Genomic DNA, 22,420 nt, shown 5'->3' on the forward strand with positions numbered 1-22,420 from the left:
GGTTTTCCATAGATGCTTCGGGAATCCCGTGGTGTGTTCAGAGAGAGAAAGCCAGGCTGGGATTCAGTGGGGAGGGGCTCTCTCTGTAGAGAAAGAAGTGCACTTAGTATCCATCTCAGCAAGCTTAACATCGAAGGTTTTGGCTGCAATCACCAATCACGACCCATGCATACTTCGATATATCCCTCGCGATCACGCGCGGTAGTGGGACATGCCAATTGATGCATATTCCCAAAACCAAGACTGTCAACATCTTTAGTAAGATGGAACGACGGGATACTGCTCATCAGGCTGTCAATTGATATACATGCTGCAATTACCTGGTCGTATATCAGAGCCAAACCCCTCAATTGGGGCTCCATGGGCATGGTATGCACCTAAGAACCCTCCCACGTCGTATCAGCGTCCGAAATATGACCACTTGGTGTGGATTGGGTCTGGAGTGCCTGCAGGTTTGTTGAGAGCAGCGGGATGCAACGGATGCTGATGCGGGATGTGTGGGATGTTGATGGGCTTCGAAGCCAGCCTTGGCTGAGCGTATCCCTCCATAGATTAAAACCGCATAATGTATCATTGGCTCTCTGCGTTGGCCCAATTAGGCATTGATAACCTGATTGACCATTCAAATTAAAACCGTATTAGATTAGATGGCTCGGGAAGAAAGCTCTTTACTCCCCTGAAAGAGTTAAGAGATGATGGTCGAGTATAGCTGTCTCAGTGTAGGTGTTGGTGGGCGGTGACTATACATCTGCGGGGTGAATCGCACCAGGTCATACCACATTCTCATTCTCATCGCCTCATATCGCGCCGCATGTGTATCCATGTGTCTACCTACCTAGGTATAGATAGGCATTTGAACTTGCAGTATACACGTTCATCTTGATGATTAAGCAATCGTTACTGGGACATTGTGGATTTCCTACCCCACAGTGCTGCTATACCATGGGACATGGGTTGTAATAGATGAGAGTGCTGAGCAGCTTGCAGTAAGCATATCGATAAGTCAGTCAGTGCTGCGTTGAACTTACCTATAACAGACTGCTGAACAGAGAGTTAGCAGAATAGGTAAGTAATCATTGCAACGTAGACCTCCAAACTCGACAAGACATAGCTTAGATTAGGTGACAATCGTGGACTTCAAAAGTGTCTGGCTCAAGGACATGCGAAGCAATTGGACCTTCCGGGACGATGAAGTTTGCATTAATCGCATTTCATTCCGATGAGGTTCTACATGACTGCAATGAACCCAGGTACCACAGAACCGCTGTCTCAGCAGCTATTGCTGATCGGCGATCACGACATTATGGCAGGCGATCAAGATGTTCACAAATGCTTCATTGACAAAGCTGATTCTTTATGCGGCAAAATCATGACCCTGATCGTAGACCTTTTTAACCGAAGGCGTTCATGGTTCCTCAATAACTCCACCGGTGCAACCGAGATATTTTTCCCCACGAGCTTCTGAAACGCAAAGAGAAGCGCGACCATGCAGCATCCTCCTATAACCCTAGAGTACACCATGTCGTCGTCGTTCATGCGGTCAAATGCGTCGATGGAACTTTCATGATGAAGATGTTGGTAGGACGAGTTCTTACGAGGGGGGAGCCTCGCCACCACGGCCACGGCCACGGCCGAAACCACCACGGCTAAAAGTTAGATGTTAGCGATTGCCTTCCTCGTGCATCCTCAAGTCCAATGGCGGGTTGTCCTTACAATTGAGGGTTGAATTCACCAGGAGCTCCACCCTCCTTGCCCTCACCAGCGTCACGGCGGCGGTAGCCACCCTCACGGTCACCACGGTCACCACCACGGCCACGGCCGAAAGGTCGGCGCTCGCGCTCACCCTCGCCCATCATGCCTCGGGGAGGAGCGTGGGATCGCTGCTGCTTGATGTGGGTGGCGGGGACGATCTCGGCGGGCAGGTGCAGCCACTCGCGAAGGTAGTCGAGACCCTCAGGCAGGAGGGTGTAGTAGTAGTATTGCCATGAGAACTGGGTCTTGACGTAGCCGCGCGAGGTCAGCGACTGCATGGCCTTGATCACGAAGAGGTTGCGGGTGCCGATCTCCTCATTTTGGATCTCGAACTTCTTGGGGGGCAACGGCGACACCTGTTCAAAAAATGACCCATGTCAGTCCAACTGCATCTAGAGAAATCCAAGCTATCGCGGGATCATGAATTCATGATTTCGAGGTTTTGGGCAGGATGGCGATTTTTTGCGATATTCGGAATTTGGGGATGGCGCTTACCCTCACGGAAGAGGTACTCGTGGATCTTCTTGCGGTCCTCCTTGGGGATGAGCATCTTGGCGGTATTGTCTGGTGTTCAAGATGAATCTTTGGTGGTGTGGGTGTCGGGGTCGTGATGTTGTCGACTGGAAAAGTCACGGCTGTTTTTCACAAATTAGGGAACTTGCGTGTGGGAGAACCAAAATGTATTTGGGGCTCAAACTTGTGCTTATCGAAAAGCTCAGACCAGCTGCGGTGGCTTGCTCGGATGGGGTCAAATCTGTGGCCAATAAGTTGTGGCTGATGGATCAGTCAAGCCATACTTCGGTTAGTCACCATGCGCCACTGGAAATGCCCAGCCACTTACCACTGCAAGCAATCTTATCTCCATCAAGGTTAATGGTGAGTCTGGTACGCTCCAAGTAAGCCCTTCAAGACGAAGAACATTTTGTTTTTCAGGAAAATACATTTCGGAGATACTTAAAGAAAATATCGATCCGCTCCATTTCAAGACGTGGCCCGAGTCGACCCGTTCTGTCGTGAAACAGTTGACAGGCCCTTAATCCAACCAACGCGAGAAACCACCTGAGGTCTTTCATCGACTTGACAACAAGGAACAATTCGACATTTATCTCCGCCATCGTCAACCCGATATTCTTCAAGATGGCCTCAACTTCTCACCTCAACGTTCTCGTGTCGACGATTCCCGGTCTCGGATCCAAGACACTGTCTCTGCGCATACCGCGCGACGAAACCGTTGCCGACCTGTATGAGCAGATCGACGAACGCCTCACAGTCGACGCCTGCCGGCGCCTCATCGTCACCACCCAATCAAACAAACAACTATCCTACGGCGACGTCAAGCTCGCGTCCCTGCTCCCACAAGATGAGGACTTCTTGACGCTACGGCTGTCCGCGCCGCTATGCGGTGGCAAGGGAGGTTTCGGGTCGCAGCTGCGAGCGGCCGGCGGCCGCATGTCGTCCAAGCGGAAGAAGACGGGGCGGGAGAACGACTCGAGCAGGAACCTCGACGGCCGCCGGCTGCGGACGGTCAACGAGGCCAAGGCGCTGGCGGAGTACCTGGCCATCAAGCCCGAGATGGAGCAAAAGGAGAGGGAGAAGCGGATGGAGAGGTGGCAAAAGATTGTCGACGCCGCCGAGGATAAAGAGTACGAGATCAAGCACAGCAACAAGGGCAGGCTTGATGGCAAATGGGTTGAGGACAAAGAAGAGGCTGCGGAGAGGACACGGGAGGCTGTTCTCGCGGCCATGAAGAAGGGCACCTACCAAGACAATCTTCTCGCAACATCACATGGATCCACGTCGACGGAAGACGGTGATATGGAGGATTCCTCTGAACAGTCCTCAGAGGAGGAAGTGGCCGAAGCCTCCTCTAGTGGCTCAAAGTCTACGACGCCACCCGAGACAGCAGATATGGGCAAGAAGCCTGTTCATCGGGCCTTTGCCGGTTTTGAGGAGGATGACGAGTTCATGAGCTCGAGTGAGGATGAGGCATGATATACAGAATGCCACCTTCCAGAAGTGATGATTGCACGATTTGAAATTAAGAGGCCCACATGAGGCGTCAGGCTTGGGATTGGTGACGCAACGAAATGTTCATGTGCATTTGGTTTGACCAGAGACGTCTAATACTACTACATTGATACCCCCACTGCTACAATCTAATTCTTGACCAGCCATTGCTTCTCGTGAGAATTGTCGATCTAAACGTCCAGCTTAGCAGGGAAGTTACCAGACTCGCGCTGCTCGTCCCCTGTGATGTGTTAGTACTGCCGAAGGACCTAACATGTGACGTCTGTATCTTACATCGCTGGTACCAGCCGCTGGGGCACAGAGATCGGTAGGCAAGGAAGAACTGATATTTCGTTAGAACCGGTCTTTCGTTGATCTATATCAGTGCATTGATAGAAGTCGTACCTGGCGGCAGGGCTTGAAGTCCTCGCCCTTAGCATTGATGCACTTGTGATAGTCCACGTAGTTTTGCCAGCAGTGCTTGGTCTGGTTGACGTTGGGGAAACGGGCGTCGACACCTAAATCATTGTATCAGAAACTGCCAAAATCGTTCATGTTGTTGTCGCGGGTCGGCCGGTCATTATTTCCTAGTCATACGCTCTCGCCATGTCGAAGTCGTCTTTCGTATCGCAAGTCTATATCGTTCCACAGACGTGCATTGAGGCGAGGGGTGACCGTAACATCGGGTTGGTCGGTCGGATGATGGTGGTGGAGTGGAGGGTGGGAGATTCTTACCAGCTGCGGACCGAGTTAGCAGAGACAATCAATTGTGAGGGCTTTAGCCGCGGCACTGTCGGGGGGACTCACCAGTGACGAACTTGAAGGGCTTGGTTTCGCGCTCGTCGTCGGACATTTTGGCGGTTTCTGGGCGATTCGGATATGCTGAAGTGGTCGGGGGGGCTCAATGGCAGAGAGATTGGTCAAGAGGGTGGTGATGAGGTAGTGCATTCGACGGCTTGCTCTCTCGGTCGGAAGTGTAGGTTAGCTCTCTCACTCCCCAGAAATTGCTATGGAGGGATCGAACGATTGGCCGAAATTTCTGCCTCAGGCCGCCCGTTCCCGACGATGGAATTGGCACTGGGCTGCATTCCAATAGGCTTAGGCACTTGCAGCACGGGCCTCTTTCCTCCCCGTGGACGGTGGCGCTCGCTCTGGTGGAAGCTCCTTTGCAGCTGGCTCGCTGGGCTGCGGGCATGTGGTGGGCGGTGGTAACTTTAGTAGCCGAGCAATTGGGAATGGGTGGTGCCATTTCTCCAGACTGCTGCGAAAAAGAACCACTTCCAGTTCGCAATCCGAAACAGCTTCCTATCAAGCAAGACCCAACGATCTCAACCGACAAGACTCCATCTCCCCTCTATACCATCGCCCACGATGTATCCTACTCGCGCTCTTCGAATGATGCCCACGAGACGCATGATGCGTGCTCCTCCCGTAAGCAGAATCCCGAAGAGCCGATGCCTTCATGACGTAGCAATCGCTAACCAACACATCGCAAAATTCAGGCCGAAGATCAGGCCGGTACGTTCTCATCCCCAGACAATTGCGGAAACACGGTCAATCCGATTCTTCATCGATCATACGATACTATTTTGAATCCGAAGTGAACTAGCAACCTTGGAAAGAAGCATGACCAATTGACTCCGACCGCAGGCCACACTGTCTCTCAGCGTCTCCGCAAGCTTAGGAAGATTCCGGCTGAGCTGATTCCTCTCGGTACGCCCATCTCACGATCCCCAACACAGCATCAATTTGATTTACAGTAAATACTCATGATTGAATCAGGTGTCGTCGTCGGGTTCGCCGTCTTCGCCGCCGGCTACTCCAGCTTCCGCAAGTTCACCGTCGACAAGAACCTGCGTCTCGCCCGCCAAAACCGCGCAGCTGAGGCCGAGCACGAGGAGCACCACTAAGCGCGCAGTGTTTAAACGAACATCTGGTTTTACGTCTTTCGTTTGTCGCAAAGCGAAGATAGGGGCATTGTACATATAGCTCAGGCGGGAAGAAGAAGCTAGTCGCGGAAAGAAGAATCAAGAACGGGATAGATATCATTTTGCCTGTCGTCCAGGTTAACACACTCAATTTCATTCCCTCGTCAAACGCCATCGCTATGCGAGAATAACAAATTGCCAAAGTTTTTGTCAAGGTTCCCTCTATTCCGGCTTCGGTCCTGCAACGTCAAGTCCCTCGAGGCCTTGCATGGGGTCTTCTGGGCGATCATCTATAGCTCCCTTCGCACCATCTGCGGCGGTCCTGTCTTCCTCATCCACCGCATGCTCGGCAAGCCAGCTCTCCTATAAAACTAGTTAGATATATCGTATGGTATCAGTAGTAACGTAATAAAAACAGGCGCATACCTGCTGCCATAAGGCAGTCTTGCTGCCCAGGCCCTCCTCTGCACTCTTCGGTGCCTTCGCGGCCGACACCTTTAATATCTTGCCGAAGAATTCCGACTGATCCATGTTGTCCATGGCCTCCTTGGCATCGTCGGCGTCCTCATACTCGATGTACGCAAAGCCACGGTGAGGCTCTGTTGCGTCCGGCTTATCATTCTTGGGTATGAGATATCCGCGATTTCTCCAAACGGGATGAAGGCGTCGTGCAGATTGGACTGGTCGACCATGCCGGCCAAACCGCCGACATAGACTGTCGCCTTCCAGCGTGCCGAATCTGTCATTTTGAAATGGGTGCTGGCGTGCGAATAGGGGCAAATGTGTTGTTCTTGAGGCAGCTTTTATATTCACAGCGCGCTTGAGCTTTTGACAGCCTTCTACAAATTGCAAGCATCTGACGAGTGGGGGGCCTTCAGTTTTACACGGCGGACGGTGGGGGTTTCCTTAGGTCACAGCTACGGTGGATTGGTTAGGGATTCCAAGTCATGAAGGCTTCCAAGCAGCTTGAGAGATTGGGCATGCCAAACTGTTCATGAAGGATTTATTTTCATATATACGGATTTAATTTCGTTCCAATCACCAGTTTCTTCCCCAAGTAGAGACTCGTTGTCCGTCTTGTCTCGTAGGCCAGCTTCTTCGAGTCCTGAATTGTAAGTGACAGGCATCGAGAAGCTAAAATCACCCCTTCCGTACACTGAGAACATCGCATGGTCCGTGCCGTGAGACGAGGACACTTAGTCGACAAGGTGAACTCATAGGGGAGGATGACCAGCTGGCATTATCATTACCACCATTCTTCTCTTGACCACAGAGTACTTCCTTAATTCTACACTGATTTCCCTCTCCCACGTCACGCCTTCTAGCCGGTCTACAGGCCCAATGCAACCCGTGGCAACGAGGAGCTGCCGTATCTAAATACCAACAACCCCGCCACACCCTGAACTCAAGTTGCTTGGGCCAACCGCACCCGCGAACCACAACTACGAGTCGAGATGGTGCGATTGCGGGAAATCTCGCGCACTGCGGCCTTTGCCTGGTCGCCTGGCGCAGGCAAACCTTTAATTGTAACCGGAACCCGAGCTGGAGCCGTCGACGCCGACTTCTCGGGCGATACCAAGCTCGAGCTGTGGGATCTTGATCTTGACAACCAGGAACAGGGCCTCGAGCTCCAGCCGCTTGCTAGCATTGCGGCCGACTCAAGGTAAACATTTGCGAATGGTAATGTTAGCAACTTGTCTGGACTAACATTCACGTCCCAGGTTCTACGATATCGCTTGGGGCCCTCCCACCGAAGACTACCCTCAAGGTGTTATCGCTGGCGCCCTCGAGAACGGCTCGCTCGACCTTTGGGATGCCGAGAAGCTTGTCGACGGAGAAGAAGATGCTCTCATTGCCCGTACCACGAAGCACACCGGTGCCATCAAGTCTCTACAATTTAACCCATTGAGGCCTCAGATCTTGGCCACCGCCGGAGTCAAGGGGGAACTCTTCATCTACGACATCAACGACCCTCGAACGCATTCCGACTCGGCACTGCCGCCGCCCACGATCTGGAATGTGTTGCATGGAATCGAAAGGTCGCGCATATTCTGGCTACTGGTGGATCCGGTGGATTTGTCACGGTGTGGGATTTGAAAACGAAGAAGGCATCATTGACCCTCAACAACAACCGGAAGCCTGTCAGTGCTATTGCTTGGGACCCGAACAACTCAACCAAGCTTATGACTGCCACTTACGACGACCTCGCTCCCGTTATCCTTCTGTGGAACCTCCGCAACTCGAATGCACCGGAACGTACACTCCAGGGTCATGAGCAAGGTATTTTATCACTGTCATGGTGTCAACAAGACGATGATCTGTTACTCTCTTGTGGCAAGGACAACAGAACCGTGATCTGGAGCCCCCATACAGGAGCCCGATACGGAGAGTTCCCCGAGGTGACGAACTGGACGTTCTCTGTCCGCTTCCATCCCCACAACCCGAACCTGTCAGCCACTGCCTCTTTCGATGGCAAGATTACAGTTCAGACCTTCCAGAACACCAACCCGTCGGCTGTGCAGAACAACACCCAGAATAATTTGGACGGGGAGGATTTCTTCACTCAAGCCCAGACCCAGCCACAAGGGGCCGCTTTCACACTTGCCAAAGCACCCAAATGGTTAGAGAGACCGGTTGGTGTCACTTTTGGGTTTGGCGGAAAGCTCATCACTTTCAAGCCTGTGCCTACCCAGCCCGGTCAACCTCGTGCTTCCAAGATCGAAATCGCCCAGTTCTCCGTCGATTCGGACATTGGAACTGCTACCGAGAAGTTTGAGGAGTCTCTGAAGGCTGGAGACATCGGTGCTATCTGCGAATCGCACAAGGATCAAGCAACCACTGATGAAGAAAAGGCCGAATGGCAAGTCATGAGTACCCTGCTTTCGGATAACCCCCGACAACGGGTTATCGAGTATCTTGGTTTCTCGAAGGGAGACGAGGAAGCCAACGGTGTTGCTGAGGACTCTACTGAGGATAAAGATGAAAAGTCTGAGAAGCTTGAGGCTGAGAAAGGTCACAAGAAGAACCGCCTGTCAACCTTCTTCTCCGATAATGCTGAGGGCGAGGGTGATGACTTCTTGGCTAGCCTGTCGGCCACCAAGGGCGCCAAGACGGATAACCCATTTCACCTGTTTGGCGAGAATGATTCGGCTGTAGAGAAGGAGATCACTAAAGCCTTGATGTTGGGCCAGTTCGAGAAGGCCACCATGATTTGCTTGGATGAGAAGCGAATGGCTGATGCGTTCATGATTGCCAACTGTGGTGGCAAGGAGCTTATGGACAAGGTGCAGGCTGCCTATATCTCCCAGAAGGACGGCATGCCCAACTATCTACGCTTGCTCAGCTCCGTCATCGTCAAGAACCTTTGGGACGTTGTGTACAATGCCGATCTTACTGACTGGAAGGAGACCATGGTCACTCTTTGCACGTTTGCTGATCCTGCAGAGTTCCCAGATCTGTGCGAGGCGCTGGAGACCGGATTCTTGAGAGTGGCTCTCGCCAAGACGCATCTTTGTGCTACTTGGTGGGCTCCAAGCTTGAGAAGGTTGTAGGTATTTGGATCTCGGAGTTCGAGGAAGCTGAGAAGGCAGGCATGGCCGAGGGTAGCGATACCACCTTCTCTGTGCACGCGCGCACCCTTCAGCAGTTCATCGAAAAGGTCACTGTGTTCCGCCAGGTTGCCAAGTTCCAAGATACCGAGACGGCTCTTCCCTCTGGTTGGAAGCTTTCTGCTCTGTACGACAAGTACACCGAGTATGCGGACATCGTTGCAGCTCATGGACAGTTGACTGTAGCACAGAAATACCTGGAGCTTCTGCCTACAACCTACCCTGCTGCCGATGTCGCTCGCAACCGAATTCGGCAGGCAACACAGAAGAAGACTGCCCAACCCGCTGCCGCTGTGCCTGCTGGCAGAACATCTCGGCCTACCGTCCCGGCCTATATGCCGCCTGCGCCTGCGCAATCCGCGGTTCACCAAAGCCTTTATGGAGCGCCCACTATCCCTACTCCTCAGGCAAACCTTTACGCGCCACCCTCTATTGCCAGCAACCCCTATGCTCCTCAGCAAGGCTACCAACCCACGCCACCTCCTCAACAAGGAGGGTACGCGCCGCCCATAAGTGGCTATGCTCCCCCTCAAGGCAACTTTGGTGCCCCTCAAGGCAACTTTGGTCTTCCCAAGACTACTACGGGACCCCCTCCTTCTTCAACGAGACCGCCGCCGCTTAAGGAAGCTGGCAACTGGAATGACGTCCCGATGGTAGCTCGCCCGCCGCCCCCAAGGAAACCAACTCCAAACACTGCCGCAGTCAACTCGCCATACGCCGGTCAGGCAGGCATGCCTACGCCTCCGCCACCTCAGAGCCCTTACACTCGAGGTACCGCGACGCCACCTCCACCTCCGAAAGGACCCGCGTATCCGCGGGTGATGTCACCTCTTGGCGGAGGACAACAAGCCGGGCAGATGCCGCCTCCCCCGCGACCGGGATCGACAACTGCCAACCAATACGCACCGCCTCCGATGGCATCTGCCGGTGGCTCGGCCATGCCGCACCCTCCTCCAATGGCCAATGTTGTTGGCAGGACTGCGTCCCCTTACAATGCTCCGCCTGCTGCTGGACCTCCTTCGAACCGGTACGCACCGGCGCCTGGCGCGCAGACGAACCAGCCGCCTCAGATGGCTCCGCCTCAGGGTATCAGGCCCCCTCCCCGGCCAACCCTTACGCTGCTGCACCTCAGGGATCACCAGCGCCCAGCCCTTATGCGCCACAGCAAGCGTATGAGCCCTCAATGGCACAGCAGGGCCCGCCTTCATCAGGACCGCCCTCCGCTATGTCCGGCCCTCCTATGAGTGGCCCTCCCATGGGTGGACCCCCGAGAACAGGACCTTCGGCCGGAAACTCGCCCGCTCCTCCCCCGCCTCGCTCTGCCGCTGCTTCACCAGCGAAGCCAAAGCATCCCCTGGGTGACAGGTCGCACATTCCTGCCAGCGCACAACCACTGGTTGACATCCTCAGCCGTGATATGCAGCGTGTAGCCGCCAAGGCGCCTGCTTCGTTTGCGCCTCAAGTCAAGGACACCCAGAAGCGCATCAACATCCTCTTCGATCACTTGAACAACGAGGAGCTCGTCAAGCCCGACACCATCCAGCAGCTGACCCAGCTCGCTACGCTCTTGGAAGGGAAGAACTATCCCGAGGCGCAACAGCTTCAAGTCTCCATCCAGACTGACAGAACCGAGGAGTGTGGTAATTGGATGGTATGTTAACCCTTAAACCTCTCTAACTCCGCCTTGCCCATACATGGTCACTAACAAATTATCCAGGTCGGTGTCAAGCGCCTCATCTCTATGAGCAAGGCGACCCCTTAGTCCAAGCGAACGTGAATAGTATTTCTTCATTATTAGTCCGATACACACATCAGATGGAGAGGTAGCGCTCCGATTCCATTGGAGTAAACTGTAGAAAAAGCGAGGCTCCGTCCAGAGCAACAACTAGAAATGATTTGATTTTACGCGACGCGGATTCATGATAGTGCACGTGTCGTATGCAAAGCTGTTGGCAGCGTTCCAACTATACTGTCTTCCGTAAGTTTTGACTTTTTTATCAACTTCACGCTCATGATACAGATCGGGGCTTTGAGGTCAACGGGTGACACAAGATATCTTGACGGTTCCATAGAGGGCAAGTACAAGGCAGAGTAGTTTGTTTCAATTGGCCATGGCCATGAAAACCAAAATGCATAGGTAAGCTACCTACATGTAGTCATTTCCTTTTCATTGAGAAGGGAGTCGCATCGAGCAATCAGGAAGATTCCCTGAATCAGTATTTCCACTCAACTCGCAAGGCAAGGCACCCCATTGGTGGGGCCGGTAGGGTCCAGGATATTCATCTGCCACGGTTGTGACGTTCCCAATCTCCGCTGAGCAATTTTCTCTTGACGGCGCGTTTGACCTCTTCTAGATTCTCTACGCACAAGTCCACGTATTCCTGGGGCTCTAAAGGGGCTCGGATATCGCTAGTGGATACTTGAGGCTTTCCATCCTGCTCCGGCGACCACGCCTCAATCCTGCCCGCATTGTAGAGATACTTCTGTACCAAGAAGGCGAGGACTACGCAGTTTTGTTTCTCGTAGTGCTTGGCGACGAAGTGTCCTGTGACAACGATTTCACGAGCCAATGCCTCTGGGTCGCTGGCTGCCAATTCTCTTGAAGCAGAGCTTAGTTCCTTGTCCTGGAGAGGTATTGTATTAGTGATCGTGTGAAGGATAATGATAACTCGAAAGGAAGTGGGTCTCAAGGGAATGAACGATACTTACATCCTCGCTCGGGTAATTTGGGGCTCTGCCGTTAGCTGTACGCTGGACCTTGTTGGGTCGTCCGTTCTCGCTATCTTCGGAGTCTGGAGATGTACGCTTCATTGCTGCAAGGCTGTCGAGCCCGGTAAGTCCTTGGTGGTAGATGGTGGGAACCGTGGGCTTGCGGCTGCTGTCCCAAGAGGAGAAGACATCGGTGAGGAGCTCGTCTCGCGTGAACGTGAATGGAACGAGGTGGGTGTACTTTGCAACGAGGTCATCTATTGCCTCCTTCTGGTGAGCGGACAGTGCTGCCCAGGCGTCGTGGGCTGCCCAGCTTAAGGGCATTGCGGAAGAAAGCTGACGATGTCTCGGGTTTGTTTGAGGGGTGGGAATGGGAGAGAAAGAAGTTTGGGGCTGGAAGTGGAAGAGGATACGTTCGGCGAGAAAAGGTGTAATGTTTCCAAGGCAAGGCACATCACATTACATGGTAGGTTATTAAAATTGGGGCGGCTGCTTCGTTCATTGTAAAATTGATATTCACCATCACTTCACGTCTGTTTGACCTGCTCGCTTTGGAAGGGACAATAGGAGTACGCAATCGTAAAGTACCTAGTTAATAAATTGCTTACAAACCATAAGAGCTCATCAGGTAAACTTCTGTGCATTAGAATAGAACCACTGTTTGTCCTTTTGCGCAACTATGAATTTGTCATTGGACTGGTTTCTAGGGGAGTTGCCCATTTCTGCACTGCACACATGTTTATAAGTACTCATTGCGCCGCTTCAAGATATTTACAACCTTCTGCAGGTGTCCTGGGTCGTTAGCCTTGTGTGGTCCATTGGAACAGGAGAAAGATCCTGTCGTAAAGCATGTTCCTCGAAGTCTGTTGATGGTGCTGCTCTTGCTTTTGCCGCTGGAGCTGCTGCTGGATATGGTGGTGCCGGAACCGGAAGTGAAGCTGGAGCTCATATGGTTCTCGTTCTATGTGCTAACAGCCCTGCTTCGTCCGGGGGTACCAGTCACGAAAGAATCCCTCGACGATCCTCCTGTGGAATTTGTACTAGCCGAGCATCAAATGTGTGTTAACGATACGGTAGTGCGTGGACACGAACTCGACGATGGTGTCTCGGTGCTGTGCAGACAAGCCGCACCACGGGCTGTTGCTGGAAATGGGCATTCTGTAGGTGGTGGTTATGTGTTCTGATGGCTGGTGTGCCTGGTGAGTAGATGTGAAAAGGGGGTTCATAACCTGAGCTGTAGATTTGCATCGCCTATAACATCAAAAGATTCCTCGGCATTATAAAAACAGGAGTAAATCATCACAATCGTATGATGTGTTGTACCGTGGACTCCCAAATCTTTCCTGATTTTCATGTCCAGGGTCATTTCCCGATTACCACATATTGAATTAATGTAATATAAATAAACCTTGTTAAAACGAACTTTAGTCTAATATCACAATTCGCGACTGGTTGGTCATGTCCGGTGGCACAACGAAGTTGGATTAGTGCTATATGTATATACAGCTTTAGTTCTAGACAGATGAGATAAAGCCGAGGGCCAGATATCTACCACATGCCTCATCTGATACCTCGGGATGAGCACCGCCCATGGTAACCATGACAGAGCTCTCGGGCCTCATATATGCAGTGATATTCTATTAGTCCTTGCTACCCGTAGACGTAGCAGAAAGGCCCACTCATCGTATCGATCAACTCCCTCACAGCTCGCTTGGGGTTCATGGGCGAGAAGTCGAGCGTGTCGTCGAGCGTCACATTACGGCTCGCTGGCATATTCAACATGGTTCCCGTGCCGGCGATGCCCTATTTTGATAGATGTGTTAGTCAGATGTATCGCTATTACTGAGGGGACAAAACCACGTCAACTTACCTGTCTCTTCTCCCAATCCAAGTTCTGCCACACAAAGTACAGCCGGTCGATCTGCCCGTGGTGCAAGTAAAATCCGGGCTCCAGCGGACTGAAGTAGAAGTCGCCGCCGGGGTCGCCACCAATGGTGAAGTGCCCGCCGCCGTGGACCGCCATGCCGAGCCCGCTGGCCTGCTTGTAGCGGAAGTCGCCCTGCAAGAGGGCCTGGAAGATCTCGACGTCGGTGCCGTCGCGCACCGTCAGCGTCGTGTTGCCGAGCGAGGCCCACTTGGCGCAGATGTCCGAGTTCAGGTCGCGCTTGATGCAGCGCGGGTTGTAGCCCAAGGGGTTGGCCGCGCCGATGGGGCCCAGGTTGACCGTGTAGTTGGCGAAGGGCCCCTTCTTGATGCAGCCGCCGCCGGTGCCGGGCTTGACGCCGAAGAAGGACATCGGGTTCGGTTTGTTGGCGATGAACTCGCCGTTGCCGCCCAAGGAGGTCTCGGATCCGTCCCAGAGCGGCGACTTGTCCAAGTCGTCGCAGTCAAGCCCCCACTCCCAGTATGGGATCGTTCCTGTTGAGAGGGTGAGACTTATGTTAGTGCTCCATGTTGTCGGTTCGAGTGGAGGTTACTTGAGTGATTCAATGCGTACCTGTGTAACCGCACTGATCTTCGAGTCGCTGCTCGTAGGTTCTCAAGAAGTATCGGTGGAAAGTCAAGAAGGTAGCCTATGGCCGTCAGAACTGTAGTGCTCGGGATGCTGAACCCCTTTAGTCCTTATAGGCGACGGAACTGACCGAGTTGTGGACGTATGGGGTGAAGGCCACATGCAGGACAGCGAAGTCGTCAAATGCCGATCTACATCACATCACATCAGTTAGGTGACCTCAGGGGTTGATGACAACCACCAATGCACTTACTTGGCCCCCTCCACATTCGGAAAGACGCTTGGCTTCTGCATCAGACACTCGACCGCCTTCCGGTATGCAGTGCGTTCCTCGCCCGGTATTTTTCTCCTGCAGCTCGGGTCAACGGGGGAGAGTCCAGTCGAGCATATGATGATGCGAGCCCCTGGACTTACCATTCTTTTCGGACCTTCACGTTGTCCTTGGTGCAGCCCGTGTCACTCTGGCCCAGTCTAGTCATGGCATTTTCGAAGGCGGTCTTGCTGTAATCGGCCAGGAGCTTGCCGGAATCAACATCGGCTTGAGAGACCTCTTGAATGGCGGAGAGGTACTGCGATGGCTTGGCCCAGCAGCAGCAGAGCTGCCGGGAGCAGCGCGATGTTCCCGAGAGACTTCATGGCGGGCGGTCAAGGTGTCGTGGCTAGGAGAGAAGAATGCAATCTAGCTTGCCCATCACCTTCAGGCTCGGAGGCTCCATTGCCAGAGACAAGGGACTTCCTTATATAGCCCTTCCTATCCCCATAACCCGGAGCACCCAGGGAAAAGCTCTTGCGCGGCGACTGTCGAAGTCCCGGGTCGGGGCAGGTTCGGCAGATGCATGCACTCTAAAAGCTTTATATATTCCAGCCTTGGCGTCGGATACGCCAAATGCGGAATTCGACCTCGTCGCTGACCACGTCCCGGGTGGAATTGGATATGCACCCCGGACTTGTGGCAGCACGCGCAGTCCCTCAATCAATCTAGATTGATTAGAGGGGGGGTCGTTACCTTCGAGATGTCACCGGTTGGCATGCGGGCCACAGCCAATGGCAGCTCGACGGTGACATTTGCCGCGGCAGGCCGTATATATTCGTTCACTGTAGGATCCGTTCACTTGGCATCGGCCTCAATTCGTTTCTGCATCTTTTTACGCAAGGTCCTTCACACCCACGTTCAATGAGAGTGGCCCAGGCAAAAGTCCCATGGGCAATGCTGTGTGTCTCTTGCCGGCAGAGGAACCGGCTGCTGTCCAGCTCGAGCTTGGTGCCGGTTTTCCATGAAATTGATGAGAGCTCGCTTATTAACTTGCTCACTGTGTAGGTCGTTACTACTGGGTTAGGTAACTTCATCGGTCCCTATTGAGCCGGCTTTAACCATGACTGTTCGGGTTTCTGGGAGATGGAGTGCCTCAGTGCAAAAACACACCCATGGAAAAGAAATGACCTGGTCACAGATTGTGGTCCAGCATTTTGGCTTAGGCATAAAACGCATGTTTTCAGTAAGTATACCAAGAGGCATATACTACTATAGCGAGAGTCGACAGGGTCGAGTTCTGGTTCAGCCAACACGCGGTATGCCTCTCTGAACGATTTATTAGGTGTGGTTAATTGAAGTAACAAACATTGAACGCCTCCCGCTGTCGGCAGTCGGGCCCATGCCAGCATGGTTGGCTGTGGCTTGCAGGTGGCGGGTGTGCTGGGCCACGCTAACCTCACCTCACAAAAACAAATTCTCCGATTGCCCAGACTCGATGTACACAGATGGGAATTTATCCATATCAAGAACTGCGGACTTTTCCATGCGAATCACGGCGATCAATAGGCGCAGGAAGCCTACCTATGTGTGGGATGAAAACCAACAACGAATGACCGTCACCTGAAATCATGCAGGAACCGGCAAAGGGAGCAAAGAGATTGAGGTGCCGCCTTCAATTACGCGGGTGGCGCACCTAAGAGACGACGCCAGGGGGGCGTGGCGGCCGCCGTCTGTTTCTGGACTATGCACGTGACCTGCAGGCGTAGGTGGTTTGCTTCGTAATGTCGGCCCACGAGGATGGATGGCTTCAAGTTATTTCCAGGTTTACATGCAGTCGTTGTTGCCTTTGCCTGACTCAGGAGTTTTCATCGAATTGGCAATTGGCGCGTGTTGCTGAGGAGTCGGGGCCACTTGATGCGACCTGGCTTGCGTGGCCCCCTTTGCTGCAATCAAAGAACAGAAAGGAAGCAGTTGGCAGGCCGTCGCAGGACATCAAGCAAGCACTGCCTGGCGCCTTGATGCCTTCTTACGAATACATACGCATCTAAGGTGTTTGTTTCTATTAATAACGGCCCGGAGTATTACACAGTGGGCCATAATGCTCGTAAATATGTCCAACCAACAGTTTGGTCCTACGACGTACATACAGCGGCCTGACTCAGGGAACAAGCGTCAGACTGTTTGTTTATATGGACATACACGTATATTCTCCAGCTTCCCAGAAGCTTCCTCGGCCCGCTTCTGTGTATGCATAGGGTATCTCTAACTATATCGACATTCTAAGCTTCGGTCGTTCAATAGGCTTTCGGAAGTACTTATGACTGAGTTGAACCATCACTCCATCAATGTCCTCTCTTCCGTCGGATGACGGGTCCCCACGTCTCCCTTTTCCAGCCCGTATGTATATCGCAATCTCCTCCGCATGAGACACCAACAAACAACATCTCTCTCCTGAAAGGATATTCAGGAGACACCGTCTTTTGTGTATGTAAGGATACATCCGGATACATTATCCTTTATTGACTGGCTGTTGCCAAGCCGAGGGCAATATTATATGCACGTCTGGTGAAGAAGTTCGAGACCATCTTACGTACCTACATATATATATGCAGCCGAAAAACAGTGTCTCGTATCGTTGCTACATATAAATTTGTTAATGTATTATTGAATTGATTTGCACATGTTCCATACGTTTTACTTCTACTTGTCGAAGTGTATCACGCAGTTTAATTAGGTATTCTTCCAACATCTCACACCAACATGGATGACCAGAGGTCTAGGCCATAGATTTACAATTCCATAACGTAAACACGGGAATGCCTAAGCTAGCAAGAGGTCCTAGAGAGGCAAATCGTATTACAATGTGGTCATGCGCACAGCGAGGAGATCTTGGCGGTCGTACCAATGACGAGAGAGCACTAGTTGTCAGAAAAAGATTCGTTGTTATTTATGTACAAGTAATCATTATGTTATGCAAGGTGATGGTGTGTTCACTCCTGACAAAAAGGTAAGGCGTAGATGACGACCTTCCGAAATTCCATGCGCCCGAAGTTGACTAAACGGAGACCTGCGTCCCCTCTCTGGGTATTTTGGGTACATTTTGCTTTCTTCCTGTAGTGACGCGCATTTCATGTCGTGATTATGACATCATGCTACTTGAAACTCGATCTCGTTACACTGCCGCGTGAGGAATTTACATGAGGGCAGCAATGCCGGCAGCGGCGAAGAGACCACCGACGAAGGGGTGGCCGCGGGGGCGGCGTTGGGGGTAGAGGTGGATGAGGACTCTACGACGGCGGTACCGCCCTGGGTCTTGGTGGTCTTGCCATCACCGGTCGGGGTGGACTGGGACGCGGAGCCGCTCATGCTGCCGGACTGGCTGGCAGAGGCAGTGACGACAACAGCGCTGGTGACGGTGGTGGAAGCGCTCTCGGTGGCCGAGGCGGAGCCGCCGCCAACGATGGAGGAAGCACCGCTGGCGATGGTGCTACCGACACCACCGGCACCGGCAGTGGCAGTGCTGACGACGCTGCCGACGGCAGAAGTGGCGTCAGAGAGGACGGAGCTGGCGAGCTGGGCGTTGGCACCAGCGGCCAGGGCGAGGACGGTCATGGAGAACTGCATCTTGAAGTTGGTTTGTGGTGGTGGTACTACTGAGTGTAGGTGTTGAGGTTGATGTAGTAGTGGAAGATGAGAAGATCTGAGGTCTTGTTGATGGAAGAAGATTAGGTTGAGTGGAAAGGAGATGGAGTTGTGTGGAAGTGAGGCCGATGCTGGATATTAAATACTTGATGGCCGCCGTACTCCCAAGCCCTGGCTTTCGTCATCGAACATGGCTGCTCGTGATTAGAGACTGTGCTAGACAAGCATGAGGCGACCAGTTGTTTGTGAAAGGACCCCATGTCGAGTTTCTCCATTCATCATCCCAGGGAGGGGTGGGAGGGAGGTCCACCCCCCTGGGATCCACTAGCAACCGCAGCTGGCCAAGAGAGCAGAGAGGAGGCTCTGATGGGGCAGCGCAGCAGTCCGGGCCGCTGCTGAGCCCTTCCCGCTGGCTGGATGAGTTTTGAGCCTTGCTCGCCCCAGACCAAACGCGCGTCTCCCCGATTCCGATTGGACTTCATGGCTCGACGTCGATCTCGGTTGCCCCTTCCTACAGCCATAAGCTACCAAGTAAGGCTACTGCTGAATACCTGAATACGGGGAGGAGGCATTAAGTCGTAGTAAGTAGCATTGCCAAGTCTTCTTCGCCCTTCCCGCCGTCCTTTTTTACGCAGATGATCGAGGACGGCCAGAGATGGACCGTACGAGCATGGGCTCAATCCCAAACAACTTCTTGCCCTCCTGGCTCAATCTCCTGCCACTTGGCACCATGTCGCAAGATGCTCAGACTTGATGGTGTTCGCTTACTGTTGTTGGTTTCTGATTTCTGATTTCTGATTCTCGACTGGTCTAATTTGCGGCCCTACAGTAGCTGCTAGCCACCCAACCGCCACCCGCCAGTTAGCTGTTGGTGGCCTAGAGTGGTCTAGGTGCGGCAGTGCATCTGGCACAACAAACAAATAGTTGGTTCCGGGTGTCTTGCATTTGTTCAATGGATTCGCTTTTCGATGACCGCAGGCGCTGTCGGAAATCTGGAGAAAGCATGAGAAAAGCAACGTCACTCGTCTCCACAAATGGCGGCAGCAAGTATCGGACCAATTGTGGCTGGTAATTCCCGGGCAGCCAGGCCGAGAAGGGCAAGTACTTGTGGGGCCCGACTTTTGCCATTGAGTAATGGCATTTCATTTCTTCCGAGCACCAAAACCCATCATGTCACTTCCAGCAGCTCTCTCTCGTCATTTGTCCGTCCTCAGCAACCAACCAAGCAGCCAAGCACCAAGAAATGCTCCGGCTCTAGGTTGCTAAGGGGCTAGGGCTGCATGCACGCTGCTAGGAGCTGCCCAGGAAGTTCGGAGTAGGGGTGTGCCGCATAACCGTTCCCCCAGGTCCTGCACCTGGTCATCCTCGGTTTCGAGTAGCTTATTAGCAGCCTAGGCCTAAGCAAACCTGTTCCTGCAAAAGCCCTTGGCCGCTTGGCAATGGCCCTTTTCACTCCTGGGCCTCGCTAGGCCCGCCCCCAGAACAGGAACAGAAGGTCTGTCTCCGTGCTCTCAGGCCCCTTAACTGCTTGGTTGTCATACAGCCCGTCACTTTGTAATGTCTCGCTTGGGTCTAGTTTCTGAGCCAACTAGAAGATTAGGTACCGGTCTAACCCGGTTAGACGGCCGGCCTAACAACAGATCTGAGATCCAACAGGCAGGTTTTGGTTTCTAATCATGGAAAGAGCTGACATGTCGATCGATGCCATCAACAAGACGCAAGTGTGGCTCAAGCATTGTGTACGTACATATGAATGGGGAATGTTTCTACTTATATCAAGTGGCTATTTATGTGGATCAAGAGCCTAGCCATCATTCAGCTGGTGGCTTGGACCTTAGTAGCAACAGGCGGCGGGAGACGATCCTCGGCCTACTATTGCCATTGCCACCACTATTCTCAAGCTGGTGCTCCGACTCGATAGCCTTGTCCATGTCGAAGTGCCTGACGAAGAAGGTGAGGAAGAAGACGACGCCCGAGATTCCCAGGAACACTTGCCACACCCCCAAAAACCCGAACACAAACGCGTCCGTCACTTGTTCCCTCCTCATGGGATCATCCCCTTCGCCGCCGGGCAGCCTGTGGAGCCCCTCGGCATAGTTTTCCGCATGGTAGGCGATCTCGACCGGCAACCCTTCCCAGGCCATCTTCAGCGCCGCCACGTTCTGCCAGGTGGTGCTGCCGACGCAGACCCCGACGGCGCTGCCCAGCTGGCGCACGAACCCGTACATGGCGGCCGCGGCCGCCATGTCGCCGGGCTGGGCCATAGCCTGGCACGTGAACGTCTGCGCGTTCAGCACGATGCCGTGCCCGACGCCCATGACGATGAGCGCCGCCGCCCAGACGCCCGTCGAGACGCGCGCGTCCCACAGGAGCTCAAGGCCGCACGACAGGGTGACGAGGAACCAGCCGAGCCAGAGGGCGTAGCGGTAGTTGTTGCAGCGACTGACCAGAGCACCCGTGACGGCGCCGCTGGGGATCACGAACAGCAGGGCCGGCAGCAGGTTGATGCCCGCTCGTAGCGGTGTCGTCGCCTTGACGGATTGGAAGAAGAAAGGCACATAGTAGTTCTCGCCGTACATCTGTTTCGTGATTTTGTCAACGCCCAGTCTTCCTCCAACACGCAATTAACCGGCAGGGAAAATGATATCGATTGAAATTGTACTGACCACTAAACCCTGCACAAAGCCGCCAAAATAGGCAATGTTTGAGCTCCAGCTGTAGAATAAGCTGTGCTTGAGCATGGGCTCTTTCACAAAGAAAGCCTCCCAGACGCCGGTGGCAACCAATCCCGCAAAGCCGATTACCAGGGTGGTGGTGATCTCCGTACTGCTCCACGCGAACTGGATGCCGGCCGAGGACAGTGCGAACAGGGATAAGGTAAGGCTAGCCGTGAACAGCGCGCCGCCGATCCAGTCGATCCTCGCGAGCTTGGCCCGCATGCTCTCGGCGCGGGGCCGGACAGGCAGGAGCCAGGGCGTGGCCAACAAGCCAAACGCGCAGAAGGGGAAGTTGATGCCAAATATCCAGCGCCACGTCGTGCGCTGGACGATGGCGCCGCCGATCAGGGGCCCTGCCAACAGGCCCGCGGCCCAGCCGAGCGAGATGACGGCCCACCACTTGGGCCGGTGGCGCAGCGGCACGAGGTCCGTCAGCAGCAGCAGCGAGACCATCCAGATGCCGCCGGCCCCGACCCCTTGGACGGCGCGGCCCGCGAGCAGGAGGCGCACGCCGCCGGCCGCGCAGCAGAGGGCGCTGCCGAGCGTGAACATGGCGAGCGAGAACAGGAGGCAGGCCGGCCGGCCGAAGATCTCGCTGAGGCTCGCGACGGGCGGCATGGCCACGGTGGAGGCCAGCAGGTAGGACGTCCCGATCCAGAAACCCTGCGTTGTATCTGCGCCCAGGGCTACGGTCATGGTCTTTCAGAAAACCAAGTAAAGCCATGCATTAGCATATTGTTCCCATTACTAATGCCACTGCTGCCGGTAATTGTCTGTATAGTACAAACCTTGAGAGCCGTTATGATGATGGACGAGTCCAGTGCCACGACCATGTTGATGACCGTAAGAGACAATATGATGTGTAACTCCTGCCTTCCGATCTGCCACTCCGGGACGGCGGGTTCTTGGGCGACCTGGGCCTCGGTGTCGACTTCCGCTTCATGGCTCGGTTCTCGCGGGCCTGTCGTCGAGTTCGATGATGCGGCTTTCTCAGCGGAGCGGCTTGCGCGCTCCTCCGCCTCCGGGGTGCTAGGCGTCGCTGCCATATGCTCCTATATATAACAGAGCTATCCTCTGTCGAGTCAAGGTGCTAAGTAAGGGAGAAGGGGGAAGAGGGTTGTCGACAAAGTCCAACACAAAACAGTCAGAAGGACTTGGGCTGGCATATTTGATATCTGGGCGACAATAAATGTGACAAGGCTCTTCCTCGTCTCCATGTCATGTTATACTTGTAGTTGGTTGGTGCCATTGCTTTGCCAACTTTATGTATGCCCGTCAGGATGTGGGAAAAC

The 22,420-nt window shown here is 53.6% G+C and overlaps 10 protein-coding genes across 10 annotated transcripts; 3 read left to right on the forward strand and 7 right to left on the reverse strand.

Moving 5' to 3' along the window:
• Window positions 1–1,511: 1,511 nt before the first annotated feature.
• On the reverse strand, window positions 1,512–2,458 carry PG994_001244 (40S ribosomal protein eS10). Its single transcript, XM_066852653.1, has 3 exons — window positions 2,248–2,458; window positions 1,714–2,108; window positions 1,512–1,646 (listed from the first exon to the last, which is right to left on the reverse strand). The coding sequence occupies exons 2-3, from the start codon at window positions 2,028–2,030 to the stop codon at window positions 1,592–1,594; spliced, it is 372 nt and encodes a 123-aa protein (XP_066720794.1). The 5' UTR covers window positions 2,031–2,108; window positions 2,248–2,458; the 3' UTR covers window positions 1,512–1,591.
• Window positions 2,459–2,889: 431 nt separating this feature from the next.
• On the forward strand, window positions 2,890–3,744 carry PG994_001245 (uncharacterized protein; the record flags this gene model as incomplete). The annotated part of the gene is made up of 1 exon (XM_066852654.1): window positions 2,890–3,744. The coding sequence occupies one exon, from the start codon at window positions 2,890–2,892 to the stop codon at window positions 3,742–3,744; it is 855 nt and encodes a 284-aa protein (XP_066720795.1).
• Window positions 3,745–3,950: 206 nt separating this feature from the next.
• On the reverse strand, window positions 3,951–4,612 carry PG994_001246 (uncharacterized protein; the record flags this gene model as incomplete). Its single annotated transcript, XM_066852655.1, has 4 exons — window positions 3,951–4,000; window positions 4,054–4,102; window positions 4,165–4,277; window positions 4,567–4,612. The coding sequence occupies 4 exons, from the start codon at window positions 4,610–4,612 to the stop codon at window positions 3,951–3,953; spliced, it is 258 nt and encodes an 85-aa protein (XP_066720796.1).
• Window positions 4,613–5,130: 518 nt separating this feature from the next.
• Window positions 5,131–5,669, forward strand: PG994_001247 (uncharacterized protein; the record flags this gene model as incomplete). The annotated part of the gene is made up of 4 exons (XM_066852656.1): window positions 5,131–5,190; window positions 5,262–5,277; window positions 5,410–5,472; window positions 5,542–5,669. 4 exons carry the CDS (start codon window positions 5,131–5,133, stop codon window positions 5,667–5,669), a joined length of 267 nt encoding a protein of 88 aa, XP_066720797.1.
• Window positions 5,670–5,909: 240 nt separating this feature from the next.
• On the reverse strand, window positions 5,910–6,814 carry PG994_001248 (uncharacterized protein; the record flags this gene model as incomplete). Its single annotated transcript, XM_066852657.1, has 3 exons — window positions 5,910–6,050; window positions 6,114–6,526; window positions 6,730–6,814. The coding sequence occupies 3 exons, from the start codon at window positions 6,812–6,814 to the stop codon at window positions 5,910–5,912; spliced, it is 639 nt and encodes a 212-aa protein (XP_066720798.1).
• Window positions 6,815–7,141: 327 nt separating this feature from the next.
• PG994_001249 (uncharacterized protein) lies at window positions 7,142–11,057 on the forward strand (the record flags this gene model as incomplete). The annotated part of the gene is made up of 6 exons (XM_066852658.1): window positions 7,142–7,350; window positions 7,409–7,706; window positions 7,727–9,175; window positions 9,223–10,381; window positions 10,438–10,946; window positions 11,013–11,057. 6 exons carry the CDS (start codon window positions 7,142–7,144, stop codon window positions 11,055–11,057), a joined length of 3,669 nt encoding a protein of 1,222 aa, XP_066720799.1.
• Window positions 11,058–11,574: 517 nt separating this feature from the next.
• Window positions 11,575–12,328, reverse strand: PG994_001250 (uncharacterized protein; the record flags this gene model as incomplete). The annotated part of the gene is made up of 2 exons (XM_066852659.1): window positions 11,575–11,919; window positions 12,005–12,328. 2 exons carry the CDS (start codon window positions 12,326–12,328, stop codon window positions 11,575–11,577), a joined length of 669 nt encoding a protein of 222 aa, XP_066720800.1.
• Window positions 12,329–13,654: 1,326 nt separating this feature from the next.
• On the reverse strand, window positions 13,655–15,115 carry PG994_001251 (tyrosinase; the record flags this gene model as incomplete). Its single annotated transcript, XM_066852660.1, has 6 exons — window positions 13,655–13,807; window positions 13,875–14,422; window positions 14,502–14,577; window positions 14,647–14,707; window positions 14,770–14,865; window positions 14,931–15,115. Coding segments are annotated over 6 exons (1,119 nt in total), but the record flags the coding sequence as incomplete, so codon positions are not given.
• Window positions 15,116–17,916: 2,801 nt separating this feature from the next.
• On the reverse strand, window positions 17,917–18,393 carry PG994_001252 (uncharacterized protein; the record flags this gene model as incomplete). Its single annotated transcript, XM_066852661.1, has 1 exon — window positions 17,917–18,393. One exon carries the CDS (start codon window positions 18,391–18,393, stop codon window positions 17,917–17,919), a length of 477 nt encoding a protein of 158 aa, XP_066720802.1.
• A 1,829-nt stretch (window positions 18,394–20,222) lies between these two features.
• Window positions 20,223–22,294, reverse strand: PG994_001253 (Efflux pump FUS6; the record flags this gene model as incomplete). Its single annotated transcript, XM_066852662.1, has 4 exons — window positions 20,223–20,990; window positions 21,078–21,827; window positions 21,917–22,180; window positions 22,271–22,294. 4 exons carry the CDS (start codon window positions 22,292–22,294, stop codon window positions 20,223–20,225), a joined length of 1,806 nt encoding a protein of 601 aa, XP_066720803.1.
• Between the last annotated feature and the right edge of the window lie 126 nt (window positions 22,295–22,420).

The sequence above is a fragment of the Apiospora phragmitis genome, assembly GCF_038363925.1.
Source record: "Apiospora phragmitis strain CBS 135458 chromosome Unknown utg000002l:1.0-5516284.0:1.0-5523493.0, whole genome shotgun sequence".
Lineage (NCBI taxonomy): Eukaryota > Fungi > Ascomycota > Sordariomycetes > Amphisphaeriales > Apiosporaceae > Apiospora > Apiospora phragmitis.

Coding starts and splice junctions, on each gene's coding strand:
- PG994_001244 (XM_066852653.1), bottom strand. CDS start 2,030: ATGCAGTCGCTGACCTCGCGCGGCTACGTCAAGACCCAGTTCTCATGG. Junction 1,647..1,713: donor GGTGAATTCAACCCTCAATT/GTAAGGACAACC, acceptor TCTAACTTTTAG/CCGTGGTGGTTTCGGCCGTG.